This window comes from Leptonychotes weddellii, chromosome 12, assembly GCF_054177405.1.
Source record: "Leptonychotes weddellii isolate Sample4059 chromosome 12, ASM5417740v2, whole genome shotgun sequence".
Taxonomy (NCBI): domain Eukaryota; kingdom Metazoa; phylum Chordata; class Mammalia; order Carnivora; family Phocidae; genus Leptonychotes; species Leptonychotes weddellii.
Window position 1 is genome coordinate 12033683 of NC_138380.1, and position 13872 is coordinate 12047554.

The window sequence follows — 13872 nt, forward strand, 5'->3', positions numbered from 1 at the left end:
TTGGGCGTGCACACTACAAGCGAGCTTCAGTTGTCTTTTAAGAAATTATTCTGTCAGGGGCGCCTGGGTGGCTCAGTTGGTTAAGCGACTGCCTTCAGCTCAGGTCACGGTCCTGGAGTCCCGGGATCGAGTCCCGCATCAGGCTCCCTGCTCGGCGGGGAGTCTGCTTCTCCCTCTCCCACTCCCCGTTTGTGTTCCCTCTCTCGCTGTGTCTTTCTCTGTCAAATAAATAAATAAAATCTTTAAAAAAAAAAAATTATTCTGTCAAATTGCTTTAAAAGTTTCTCAACACAGGGGCAGCAGCCTGGTTCAACCTGTAGAGCGCGTGACTCTTGATCTTGTGGTCGTGAGTCCGAGCCCCATACTGGGTGTAGAAATTACTTTTAAAAAAAAAAAAAAGCAAAAGAAATTTTTTAAGTTTCTCAACGTTTATTCTCAATTTCTGTACCTGTCGCATTGAAATACCAGCCCTGGTCCACAGATTGCACTTTGAGCACCGCTCCCTGACACTGCAGAAACCAAGTGGTATCCTGCAAAGAAAGGTCCCAGGAAGTGGTTAGATTTTACCAGAAACTCACTAGTGAGCTTCAGGGAGCCGCTTCAGTAAAGGGATGCATACAGACGCCAGATTGAGAAGATAAAGGGAAGAAAAACCAATGAGGTCCAGTAAAGGAATAGTCAGACAGCCTCAAGCTCGTCCCTCCTCCGCCCGGCCCCCCAACCCACGCCAGTTTAAAATGTTAGCAAGGAAGGTGAGAAATCGCAGAACTACAAGGGTCATTGCTTCCAGTGGAAGTTTTTCTAGGGGAAACCTGTGCGTGTTTAAAGAGGGAAAGAAGCTAGCCGAGAGGAAAAGATTTAAAATGTAAGAAATCCCAGGGGCGCCTGGTGGCTCAGTGGGTTGAGGGTCCGACTCTTGGTCTCAACTCAGGTCTTGGTCTCAGGGTTGTGAGTTTGAGGCCCGCATTGGGTGTGGAGCCTACTTAAAAAAAAACCAAGAAAATAAAATTAAATGCTAGAAACCACCAAAGCGAGGAAGGCAGGCAAATGGCTCCTGCCTGGCACTGCCCTCTCATCACCTGGCACTCACCACCCTGCCCCTGCAGTGCAGCCTTGCCAAATGTGTGTGTCCCTCCACAAATGCACCAAGTTCCCTGTGGCCCTTTCCTTTTCTTGGAACACTCTTCCCCCAGCTGAGGTCTTTCTTCTGTCCTCCAGGTCTCAGCTTTAATGAGTGACTTTGTCAGCACCACCTTCCTGATGCATCCCCAACCTAAAATGAGGCCTCCTTGATAGTCTCACTGTGCTTTTCCATCACTGAGCTTAACACAGTTTACTGTTCTGTTTATTTGTGCATGCTCTGGTTGAATGTCTGTCTTCCTCCCTGGAATGTAAGCTCTTTGAGACAGGGACCCTGACTGTTTCAGTCACTCCTCAGTGATTGAACCCTGAGCACAGTGCCTCTCCCACAATAAATGTTCAACATAAAACATTTGCTACATAAATAATTACTAGCACCACAACAGTAATAGCAATAGCTAACATTTGTTGCGTGTTTGTCAGGTGCTAAGGACTTTACACACGTTCTCATTTCTATTCTTTGGACAATGCTCTGAGATAATTGCTGTTTTTCAAGTCAGGGCACTGAGTTTCAGCCCAGTTAAGTGGTTCGTCTGAGGTTAAAAGGCTTGTGAATGAAGGATCCAGGATCTGTATGCGGGTGTGTTTAATCCCCAGGGGCCAGAGAGACTGGAAGTGTGGGTGAAGAAGTGAAGACATGATACATTTCTCAGTAGTCAGCTAGAGTTTACCATGGAGCATGCAGAGGACACTGGGCTAGATGTGCATGCACAGAGCTACAGGAGGGTTATGACCATCCTCGACCAGGAGAAATGAAGGGCTAGGACCAAGTCACAGCCAGCTGGGGGATGTGCCCTGATGAGTGTGGGCAGACTACGTGTTCACCTAAACGCCATTCAATGAAGGCCTGTGTGTGTTCAATACAAATTCTTGACAGGTCTGCTGGAGGTAGAAGAGGAGCCTCCTGAGCCCGAGTGGGCAGCGCAGTTCTGCTCCAACTGGGGGTGGTGGGGGAGTTGTGGGTTACTTTGGAGAAGGATAGGGAGAGAGAAGAAAAAAGAGGAGGTGGACTGAACCAGTGAGGTGGCTGAGGTTCTGTGTGTTTCACCATATGGTCTACCTCATGGCCTCCCAAATGTTCAGTGAAGCTACAGAAATCACAGAAACTCAGGGTGAGTGGCTGTGTGTGTATGTGTGTTTGTCTGTGTGTGTGAGAGAGAGAGAGAGAAGGGGCTGGACTTCGCATTAGGTCAGCACCAGCAGCACAGGGACAGCCCCCTGTGGATGTAGGCGGGGGCGATAGCCAGAGAGTGAGCCGGGCCACAGACAGAGAAGTACTTGCACCCATCTCTGAGGGGTGGGGGTGGGGGGCTGGGGTGTCTCAGCTGGCCTCTGGGTTTCGTTCTGATAATAACCACTCAAGTGAGAGAAGTGGGGAGGTGCCCAGGCCTCTCGTCCACTCTGAACTGGCCATCGCTGCTCCTTTCCCATCATGAATGTGTGCTCTGTAAACATTGCAGAATATTTAAGAAGTCCAGAAAAAATGAAAGTGAAGAGAAGCCACAAGCCATTCGTCCTGAGATAGTAGCTGTATATTTCACTTCCTTCCCTTCTTCTTCTTTTCTATGTATATACTTACTTCCGAAGTTGGGATTGTACTTTATATATATATATACTTTGCTACCTTTACACGGCATAACATAATAAACATTCTTCCAAATAAAGCCACACTTCTTATTTAAGGATTTTTATACCTTCTTACAAGAAACAGAGTTGATTTCAGTAATAGAAATTTTTGCAGGAAGAAAATTGTTTGGTATACAATCTCTGGACCAGCCTAATTTGATTCGAGTTCTTGTTTGTTTTTCTCCCATCTTGTACAAACCAGAAAGTCCTATGAGTTTGAAGACTTACTGCAGTCTTCCTCTGAGAACAGCAGGGTGGACTGGTATGCACAGACTAAGTTGGGGCTTACACGCACTTTATCAGAGGAGAACGTCTATGAAGACATTCTAGGTAAGAGGCCCACGTGCAGTGTGTGGGGATGAGTTTGTCTGTGAGAAAGGGGAGAGTGCTTGAAGCGCGCACACACACACACACACACACAGTCTTGAAGATGTGTACGCAGATGAATGAGACAGCTGGGAAGGGTGTGGGAGGGGGACCCACGAGGGACATGTGAGAGCATGGGGCCAGAAGGGGAGTGGAAAGGCTGCTGAGGAACAGCCACGGGGGCAGCACGATGCAGCGGGACACACTGGAGACATGGAGTCTCGGTGGCCATGATTGAATCTCGACTCTGCTCTATTGATGCTCGTATGATAACGAGCTGGGGACTGAACTTTACTGAACTTCGGTTCTCTCATCTGTATAATAAGGATGATGACAGCTACCTGGTAGGGTGGGAGATGGGAGAGAATGGGATGTAAAGTACCTCGTGTGTCACAGATGCTCAGTAAAGTGTAAGGATTACTGAATGAAGGAAAACTCGGGCCACCACCCTCTCCCAGAATCTGTAGGAGTGTGGCTGGCAGTAACAGGGCATCAAAATTCAGACTCAAATGAATGTCTACTATTAAAACATAATGTTGGCCTTAATTCTTTTAAATTCTAAAGTGGAGCTCAGATTCACAGAGTTTGTTTGCATTTAAATTAGTGAGTCAAATACTCTGTAGGGAACATCACAGTTTCACTGAAGTGTGAACTCAGCCCAGCATCTGCTTGTTGGGGTCGAAGGCGGTGAGTCGGGGAAGAAAGGAGCTGGTAAGAAGGAGAAACCCATATGCGACCACATGCAAGGGGCAGGTAGGGCATATACACACATGCATATGTGCATGTAATCACCAATAGCAGAGAAAAAACTCCATGGTGGGAGGAAACATGAGACCTGAAGAAGGCGCTTATTTAGCTGAGCTATGAATTTCACCATAGATGATCTGAATTATAGTATCCAGGTTGTGGAGATGGGTTGCTGCCAAAGTAGTAGGCTTCCCAAGTCCGAAGTGGGTATGAGATCTGGTCTTCAGTGTGTACCTGACAGGGAAGCTCTCAGAGACAGAGAACAGAAGACCCCGCTGAAATAACAAGGGAGTTTGTTGGCTTATATGACCAGAACTGGCCTGTTCTCCCCGTTTCTTATCTCTTGGGTTGGTTCCATGCCCAGCAGGTTTCTCATGATCTCCATGACGGCCGCCATCAGCTCCCTGGGATCTGTACCTTTTGGTTGGGAAGGAGAGCCCGTGTCCTGTACCCAACAAAAATCCAGGGGTTCACTGTGACTCTGACTCTGACGAGACCGGTTTAGGTCCTTGTTCACCTTCGTAGCCCAGGAGTGCCATGCCTTGATTGGCTAAAGCACTGCAACTCAGAATGGAGTTAACTCTGTACATCTAAGAATGAGGACATGGGAAGTTACCCCAGTAAAAATCAGGGTCCAAGAGGAAGGGGATGAATGGATAGCAAGACATCAGACATCCCCACAAGGAGAGACCAAGATATTGGGTAGATATCTGATAAGGAAAACTTCCTTAATGTTCCCAGTTCCTGACTTGTTTCCTCTGACCACAGATCCGCCAATGAAGGAAAACCCTTACGAGGACGTTGACTTACATGGTCGCTGCCTGGGGAAGAAATGTGTCTTGACCTTTCCTGGTTCTCCCACTTCTTCCATTCCTGACACACCCTCCAAGGTATGAGTCCCCAGGGGAGCAGTGTGGGGAGAGGGGTCCCCAGCACGATGGCCCTGAGCAGCCTGGAGTTCTGGGTTACGCTGGAATGCCAGGCCACCCTCACTGGTGGGCTCCTGGATGTGCGTATCAGCTGCCTGCCTGCTCTTCTGCCTCTAGTTTTCCTGGAACCCCTCTGCTCAATCAAGCATCCTAAAATAATATTTTAGCTTCTGGGTCAAACTGAGTAAATAAGATAGTACACCCATATTATACAACTATAAAGAAGAATGTCCTGACCTAAAACAAAGTCTAAAATATAAGACTGAAAGTTCTGGTGCAGAAACAGTACTTTTATAGCATGCTACCATTTGTGGGGTTTTAAATAGAAAAATACACATATATGCCAACTCATATATGTTTGTGTATGTAGAAGATTATCTCTGTACGGAAACCGAAGAATGAGTAAGTGGCTACATCTGTGGAGTTGTTGAGTCCAGGTCAAGGTAGAAAACTGACATTTTTTACAGAATATCCTTTTGAACCTTTTGGAATTTTGTACTATGTACGTAGAGATAATACAACTATAGTCATGTACATGATAATTTCAACGCTTTGCCTATAAGTCTGAGTTCATATTCCTTAGCTTGGCATTAAATAATCCTTCATAACTGATCCCTGGGCACCCATTACTATTGAATTTCCTACATTTCCTACATACAAAACTCCCCTCCAGCAAGAGCCAATTAATTGCCCCTCTCATATTAGAGGCCCAGGATTGGCAAACGTTTCCTCTAAAGGACCAGAAGGTAACTAGAGAATCTCTGTTGTAACGACTCAGTGCTGCCATTTTGCTGCAAAGCAGCCATAGACAATGTGAGACAATATGCAAACCAGTGAATGTGCCGTGTATCAATAAAACTTTATTTATGGACACCAAAATTTGAATTTTGTGTAATTTTCACATCATGAAATATTACTTATTTTCTAATCATTTGAAAATGTTTTAAAGATTTTGTTTATTTGAGAGAGAGAGTATGAGCAGGGCGGAGGGATAGAGGAAGAGGGACAAGCAGACTCCCCGCTGAGCAGGGAGCTCGACATGGGGTTCGATCCCAGGAGCCTGGGATCATGACCTGAGCCGAAGGTAGATGCTTAACCAGCTGAGCCACTCAGGCGCCCCTCCAACCATTTAAAAATGTAAAAACTGTTCTTAGGTCATGGCCTGTATAGAAACAGATGGTGGGCCAGATACGCCCCACAGGTTGTATTTTGCCCACCCCTGTGCTAGGTCATTTCTACGTCTGCCCTTGGTTCTTGCCTTTCTCTCCCCATCCTTTAGCACCCAGATCAATCACTTCAGAAAGCTTCTAGGCTATTCCAGCCCCTGGAACTTCTTCCTCTCTTACTCAGTGGGCCAAAGTGTTCATTTTATACCAAATTGTGTATACCACATTGTGATATCTCTTACTTTGATGATTTGAAATCTGATTTAAGTCATAGAATGTATCTTAAAAACATCTCCCCAGCTACATTATGAATTCCTCAAGTTCCTCAATAATATGTTTCTTTGTGTCCCCTATACATAGTTGTTATACAATGTGTAGTTGTTCAAGAAATTAAGTAAAGGAAGGCCAAATCCAGGCTGCAAGTATCAGTTTAAATCCCACTGCAGGGATCTATTTCCAGCCTAAGAAAGGAAGCCACGTTCCCCTCTGGGCCCCAGGTGAGGACAGCATTTCCTGGCGTGGGGGGTCTGCGCAAGAGGCATGCCTTTTGGGCTCAGTGGTCTCACACAGAGTCTTTCTGCCACAAGTCTTCCTGAAGAGAGTTGAAGGTAGAATCCATCATGAAGGGTGGATCTCACCTAACCAAACCAATTCCTGTCATTCTTGCCAAAGCCAGTTAACTGCTATTTTGCTCTTCCTATGAAAGAGTGTTCTCATGAATAATCCAGCACAACAGATCATTAGCAGACAGTTCCTACTTGCCTCTGAAATGTGTTTTCATTGGCTACAGATGCCTTCAACATTCAGGAAATCTTTCATTTACCATAGTGGATCAGCTTGGCTTAACAGAAGGAAGGCTGTCACAACTTGGTCTGCCCCTTCACGTCCCACCTCGCTTTCCCCTGCTCTCCCCTTCGTGCTGGGAAGGCACTGCTCACCTCTTAGGAACAATGAGCAACATCTGCCCACAGCAGCTGTGCGCTCCGAGCCGGGTGCTCCTCCCTAATGCCAAGAACAAGGACTTAACAGCCCTTTTCTTCCCCTTCCTGCCAAGCTAGAGCAAATCCCGGTCCTCTGTCACCAGAACAGCTAAACACAGTAGGTAACCACGTCAAGAAGAGCTTGAGGTCCAGATGCAGCGATCCTGCAGAAGGACAATCCGGTTACCCAGGGTGCGTGTCCGATTGCCACCGATACATGCAGGCTGCTTTCAGCCCTTCACAAGTCATCAGCAGGACACGGTGTCCACGCTCGTTCCTCTGCTCTCCCACGTCTGGGTGTCTGGTTGGTGCCCCCATTCTGGGGGACAGCTGCAGACTTCACCACTTCCTCTGTTTAGCTCATCAAATATTCATGGAGCGTCGGCCGCATCTGGGCTACATCTGGGACCTTAGACTTTACCGAAGCAGTCCCTCTGTGGCGACCTCCTCTGTCAGTCTCCAAAAGATCCTATGACATCTTTTGGGATTTTCATTTAATAAGATCGTGCCCAGTCCCAGTACAGAGGTCAGGGTCAGCTGGACAGACAGAAAGGAGCAGTTGTGCAGTTGGGGGCAGATGCTAATGCTTATCGACGCACAATGCAAGCTCCTGAGAAGGGACCATTTTCTTTCCTTGCTTTTTGTTACCCACCATTCCCACACCTAGAATAGCACAGTAAATGTGGTAGGAACTAATTTTTATAATAAAGGAAATCTAGGCTAACACGAGACTTTTTTTTTAAGTGGGTTCCACGCCCAGCATAGAGCCCAATGTGGGGCTTGAACTCACGACACTGAGATCAAGACCTGAGCTGAGATCAAGAGTCAGACACTTAACCGACTGAGCCACCCAGGCGCCCTGAGGCATTTTCTTTCTTATGTACTGACATTGAAGACATTAGGGAACAAAACGTATCACTAACTAGCATTCTCTGGTTGCCTGGAGAGCCCACCCACACCATCTCCCACCAAAAAATCGTACATCACTTAGCTGTAGCTACAGAGAGGCAGTTATCTGGTCAAGTGTGCAAGTTCTAGAGTCTTGACGGCCTGCATTCAGAACTTGCCTAGACCACTTGCTAACTGTGTGGCCAGGCAACTGATCTCATCTACATGTGTCAGCTTTGTCATTGATAAAATAGAAACAATTATAGTACTCTCCTCTTAGGGGTCTTCTGAAGATTAATTCATATTTGTAGGGACTTCTGGGTGGCTCAGTTGGTTAAGTGTCTGCCTTTGGCTCGGCATGATCCCTGGGTCCTGGGATCGAGCCCCACGTCAGGCTCCCTGCTCAGCGGGGAGTCTGCTTCTCCCCCTCCCAGTGCTTGTGCTCTCTTTGTCAAATAAATAAATAAAATCTTAAAAAAATAATTCATACTTATAAACCACTTAGTCTAGTACCTGTAACATAAGTACTATTTCTGTGCGTTTGGTAAATATAGAGAATTAGGCTTTTCATTTTATGTTCTTTTTAAAAATACCCTTATTTCGGGCGCCTGGGTGGCTCAGTTGGTTAAGCGACTGCCTTCGGCTCAGGTCATGATCCTGGAGTCCCTGGATCGAGTCCCACATCGGCCTCCCTGCTCAGCAGGGAGTCTGCTTCTCCTTCTGACCCTCCCCGCTCTCATGCTCTCTCTCTCTATCTCATTCTCTCTGTCAAATAAATAAATAAAATCTTTAAAAAAAAAAAATAACCTTATTTCATCTTATCACAGCATTCTCATCACAAAAGGTGTTTTAGGGGTGCCTGGGTGGCTCAGTTGGTTAAGCACCTACCTTCAGCTCAGGTCATGATCCCGGAGTCCCAGGATCGAGCCCCATGTCCAGCTCTCTGCTCAGTGGAGAGTCTGCTTCTCCCTCTGACACCCCCTTCTCATGCTCACTCTCTCTGTCTCAAATAAATAAACAAAATTTTTTTTAAAAGTTTTTTTAAATACTGAAAAGTGTAATGAAGAATATAAAACTCATCCAAAATTGGGGATTTTTTTTTCTATAATGAATTGTTAGTGTGCATGTGTGTGTGTGTGTGTGTGTGTGTGTGTACATAAAAAAGACTTGGGGCGCCTGGGTGGCTCAGTTGTTAAGCGTCTGCCTTCGGCTCAGGTCATGATCCCATAGTCCTGGGATCGAGCCCCGCATCCGGCTCCCTGCTCGGCGGGAGGCCTACTTCTCCCTCTCCCACTCCCCCTGCTTGTGTTCCATCTCTTGCTGTGTCTCTCTCTGTCAAATAAATAAAATCTTAAAAAAAAAAAGACTTGGGATGATATAGATATACTTTTGCTGGTCTTTTATATTTATCCTGAGTATTTCCCCACATCATTAATTTCTTTTTAAAAACAATTTTTATTGTCTGTATGGTATTTCATTGTTTAAATGTAATGTTTTTCTTTACATTAGTATAATGTCCCAATTGTTGAAATGTGCATGTATGCCTTCTTATGTATTTCTATGTGTGTTTATGGAAATATGTGTACCTGTGGACGTATATGAAAAATGTGTATATGCTTGTGAGAATGACACCTGAGTCCTTGGAGGAGGCCTCTGTAAAAGAGAGTAGGGGGGCACCTGGGTGGCTCAGTCGTTGGGCGTCTGCCTTCAGCTCAGGTCGTGATCCCAGCGTCCTGGGATCGAGCCCCGCATTGGGCTCCCTTCTCTGCAGAAAGCCTGCTTCTCTCTCTCCCACTCCCCCTGCTTGTGTTCCTGCTCTCACTCTCTCTCTCTGTCAAATAAATAAATAAAATCTTAAAAAAAAAAAAAAAGTAGGAATGAGGTTGAGAGAGGTAAGGAAGAGATGAGATATTTTGTATCAAGGACCCTTTTAGTCTCCTTACATCACTGTTTCCTGAGGCAATAAGACAGGGACAATGCAGGACAGGAAGGAGTTAAGCCATCAGCCACCATTCTCAGACGAGAAGGGTGAGTGAACCCTGGCTTAAGTCCAGGTCAGCTCCCTCTAGGGAGGCACGTAGTTTCCCTCTCCTCCCCACCAGGAAGCCCCCTGGCCAGGGCCCATCCCACTCGGTTCCCTGAAAGAACTCATGAAGTTTCAACAGAGAGTTCTTGTCTGCTTTTCTTTCTTGGACACCACAGATCTTTTGCTGGGTCCATCGTGAATCCAATATTTATAAGATTAGGGAGACTCTATTTGCCTCTGCAACAAAGTCAGGCCCCTTCCTAGAGGTTGTTCCACAGAGACACAATGGGAATGGGCATATATTATCATCATGAGGCTTTCTGATCAAAAGCTGGAATCCTCTCTGGGCCACAGCCTGACATAATCATCCCTAGGGTCCTATAGTATCTTTCCTTTTAATACTATATTCAGGTTTGGCAAACTACTGCTGGGTGACTGGTTGTGTAAATAAAGTTTTTCTGGAACATGGCCACGCTCATTCACGTACATATTGTGTATGGCCGCCTTTGCAATGCAGTGGCGGAGTTGAGTAGTTATGACAAAGCCTAAAATATTTACCGTCTGGCCTTTAAGAAAAAGCTGGCTGCCCCCTGCTAAGTCTAAGAGTCACACCCTCACTTGCAAAGGCCTTGCACGGACAGTTCGATGCCATCATTGCTGTATGATCTCCATCTGTTTCGCTACACTCGCTCTGAGCCACGAGCACTCTCTCTGGCCTAATTTTTTTTTAAAGATTTTATTTATTTATTTGTCAGAGAGTGAAAGGACACAAGCAGGGGGAGCGGCAGGCAGAGGGAGAAGCAGGCTCCCCGTGGAGCAGGGAGCCCGATGTGGGACTCGATCCCAGCACCCTGGGATCACGACCAGAGCCAAAAGCAGACACTTAACCGACTGAGCCCCCCAGGCGCCCCCTGGGCTAATTTGCTCTTCCTCACTTCCATGCCTCTTCTCAGATTGTGCTGTCTACTTGAGAACGCTCTACCCCCAGAACCCAGTAGGTCCTCTGTTACCAGTTAAGCAGCAACTGAAATTCCACCCCCTCATGAAAGCTCCCTGGACATTTGGGGGCTACCACCAGGACCCCGTTCTCTGGCAATGTCACCATGGAGGGGATGCAGCCCACACAAACCCAGCCCCCACCAGGTCTCTGGACACCCTTTCGAGAGCTGTGTGCCATGTTTTGATATCTTTCTGTTTTCTTTCTTCTCAGACCTTTTCATAGGTCAAATCTTTGAACAGACACTCTCACAACCTAAAAGTCTAATGAAAACAGATAACTGCTTTTTGCCAAGAATTTGATAGGTGATTCTAATGCAGTGAAAGAATTGGGGCCATTCCTTGGATTTCACTGCAGATGGAATTTGGTCTATAAGAAAGATGGTCGTTCTTCCTTCTTTTTGTGCTGGTTTAATTATTAAGATGCCCATAGTGAGCAAACCATACTGGCTTTTTTTAATTTTTTTTAAGATTTTATTTATTTGTCAGAGAGAGAGAGCACAAGCAGGGGGAGAAGCAGGCTCCCGGCTGAGCAAGGAGCCCAATGTGGGACTCAATCCCAGGACCCTGGGATCGTGACCTGAGCCGAAGGCAGACACTCAGCCGACTGAGCCACCCAGGCGTCCCCATACTGGCTTTTTCTACTTAGGGCTTGTGGTGCTAAGCAATTGATTGCTCCTTGTAGACTCATGATACAAACATCAGAGCAGGCCACTTAGGAAGGCTAGGAGTCTTTATTCCCAGAAATCTTTGAAAAGAAAAGGTTCTGGAGTTATTGTTATATACTATTCGGAACTATACAAGAATTGAGAAATCAGTGGAACAGAATAAGACTATTCTATAAGAGTTTAAGATGTAATAGATGTGGCCTTGTAAACTGATAGCAAAAGGCTCATTTATTAAACGGAATAGGGATAACTTAGCTTGGGGGGAAAAATCACTTTAGACTAACATACAATAAAATAAATTACTGATGGATTAATGAATAAAATATGTTCAAAATAGACTAAGAAAATCCAAAAGAAAATGGAATTAAGTACGTGTTAAACCTCTAAAAAGATATAGATTTTCTAGAGAGACAAGATTAAATCAATTGCACAAGAAAAGATGAACAGATTTTCATATATAAAAATTTCACATGATCCAAAAAAAAAAATACCATGGGAAAAACACACCTGCAGCAAAACTGACAAATAGTTCATATCTGTTCTATATAAAGAGATCATTCAAATTAATAAGAAAAACCCTGGGATTCCAAAAGATAAATGGGCAAAGAACATAAATAATATACTAAAGAGGGCTACCTGGGTGGCTCAGTCGGTTAAGCATCTGCCTTCAGCTCAGGTCATGATCCCAGGGTTCTGGGATCGAGCCCTCCATCAGGCTCCCTCATGGGGAGCCTGCTTCTCCCTCTCCCTCTGCCCCTCACCCTGCTTGTGCTTTCTCTCAAATAAATCAATAAAATCTTAAAAAAAATAATGTGCTAAAGAAAAAAGCAGTTAGCATATTAAAGTATGAAAAAATGTCCATTTTATGAGAAAAACTTATATATATATATATATATTTTTTTTTTTTTTTTTTTAAGATTCCTACAGGTGGAATTGCTGGGTGAAAGGGTGTATGCGTTTGTAATTTTGTTGATACTGCTCCATTGCCTTCCATAGACCTGTACCAATTTCTAGTCCTACCAACATTGTATGAAAGTGTGAAAGGGACTATTTCCCTCACTGTCACTAATCCAGTGAGTTCCACTAATCCAGCAAATTTATCTTTGCTAATCTTTGAGTGAAAAATGTCTCTTTGATAGAGTTTTAATTTTCTCTTATGAGTGAAGCTGAGAATCTTTTTCTATATCTACGCATCACTGTATTTCTTTTTCTATAAATTTTCCATTCCTCTTTTTTTTTTTTTGCCTGTTTGTCTTCATTAATTTATAGTATGTATTAGAAAAATAAGTTCTATAAGTTGCAGGGTTTTGGGGGTTTTTTTGTTGTTGTTGTTGTTTTTTTTAACCAGTTTTCTGTTTGCCTTTGATCTTAAAGTAGCTCATTTTTAGAAATTAAACACTGAGCCTTAGGGATTGAAACTCCTTGTACAAGAGGTACTCAGCTTATCAGCAGCAGGGTCAAAGCTCTGCTTAGGTTTTCTCCCTCCCAATACAGTGGGTCTTGGTTCTCAGAACACCTGATTTGTACAGATAAGGGACTGAGCCAGTGAATTCCCACTTGTCTAAAAAGAGAGACTGGATTGGGGGTGCCTGGGTGGCCCAGTCGGTTAAGCGTCTGCTTTTGGCTCAGGTCATGATCCCAGGGTCCTAGGATCGAGCCCCACGTCGGGCTGCCTGCTCAGTGGGGAGTCTGCTTCTCTCTCTCCCTCTGCCCCTCCACCCTGCTCATGCTCTCTCAATCACTCTCTCTCTCTCTCCCAAATAAATAAATAAAATCTTTAAAAAAAAAGGAGGGAGAGAGACAGGATTGGATCTGCATCCTTTAGCAGAGACAAACTCAGCATACCCTGGGAAGAGAGACCAAGCTTTCCCTCTCGATCTCCTGGTCCGTATCACTGGCACCCCCAGCTATCTCCCCCTTAGGCCCTTTGTATTTACTCTTCTTTTCTCCTTTCCCCTCCCAGCAGTCGTTGGCCAAACCTGCTTTTTTCCGGCAAAATTCAGAGAGGAGGAACTTCAAATTGCTGGACACCAGGAAGCTGAGTCGGGATGGATATGGGTCCCCTTCCAAAATCAGCCCCCCCTCCACCCCCAGCAGCCCTGATGACACTTTCTTTAACCTTGGAGACCCACAGAATGGCAGGAAGAAGAGAAAGATACCCAAGGTAAGGCTTGCAACAAGCTTCGTATGCAGATTTGCACTCCCCCTTCCCTGCAAAGGAAGGCTGCAGAGGAGTCTGGGCAGAGAACAGAATCCTGGGCCTCTTCTACCTGCTTTATCACCAGGTAGACACCATGAGCCAGCGGCTGGGCTGTCTGGGCCTTTGTCATAATAATTCTT

At 45.4% G+C, this 13872-nt stretch overlaps 1 protein-coding gene across 4 annotated transcripts in view; it reads left to right on the forward strand.

Annotated features, from left to right (window-relative positions):
* The window catches only part of DENND2A (DENN domain containing 2A), a 79701-nt gene that overhangs the window by 38372 nt on the left and 27457 nt on the right, over window positions 1-13872 (forward strand). For 3 of the 4 annotated variants that reach the window (XM_081799985.1, XM_081799986.1, XM_081799987.1), the window contains exons 4-6: window positions 2969-3096; window positions 4648-4769; window positions 13496-13696. In XM_081799985.1, the coding sequence (XP_081656111.1) occupies window positions 2969-3096; window positions 4648-4769; window positions 13496-13696 (451 nt within the window). The remainder of the gene's footprint in view (window positions 1-2968; window positions 3097-4647; window positions 4770-13495; window positions 13697-13872) is intronic. The other variant, XM_081799988.1, reaches the window with a different exon arrangement.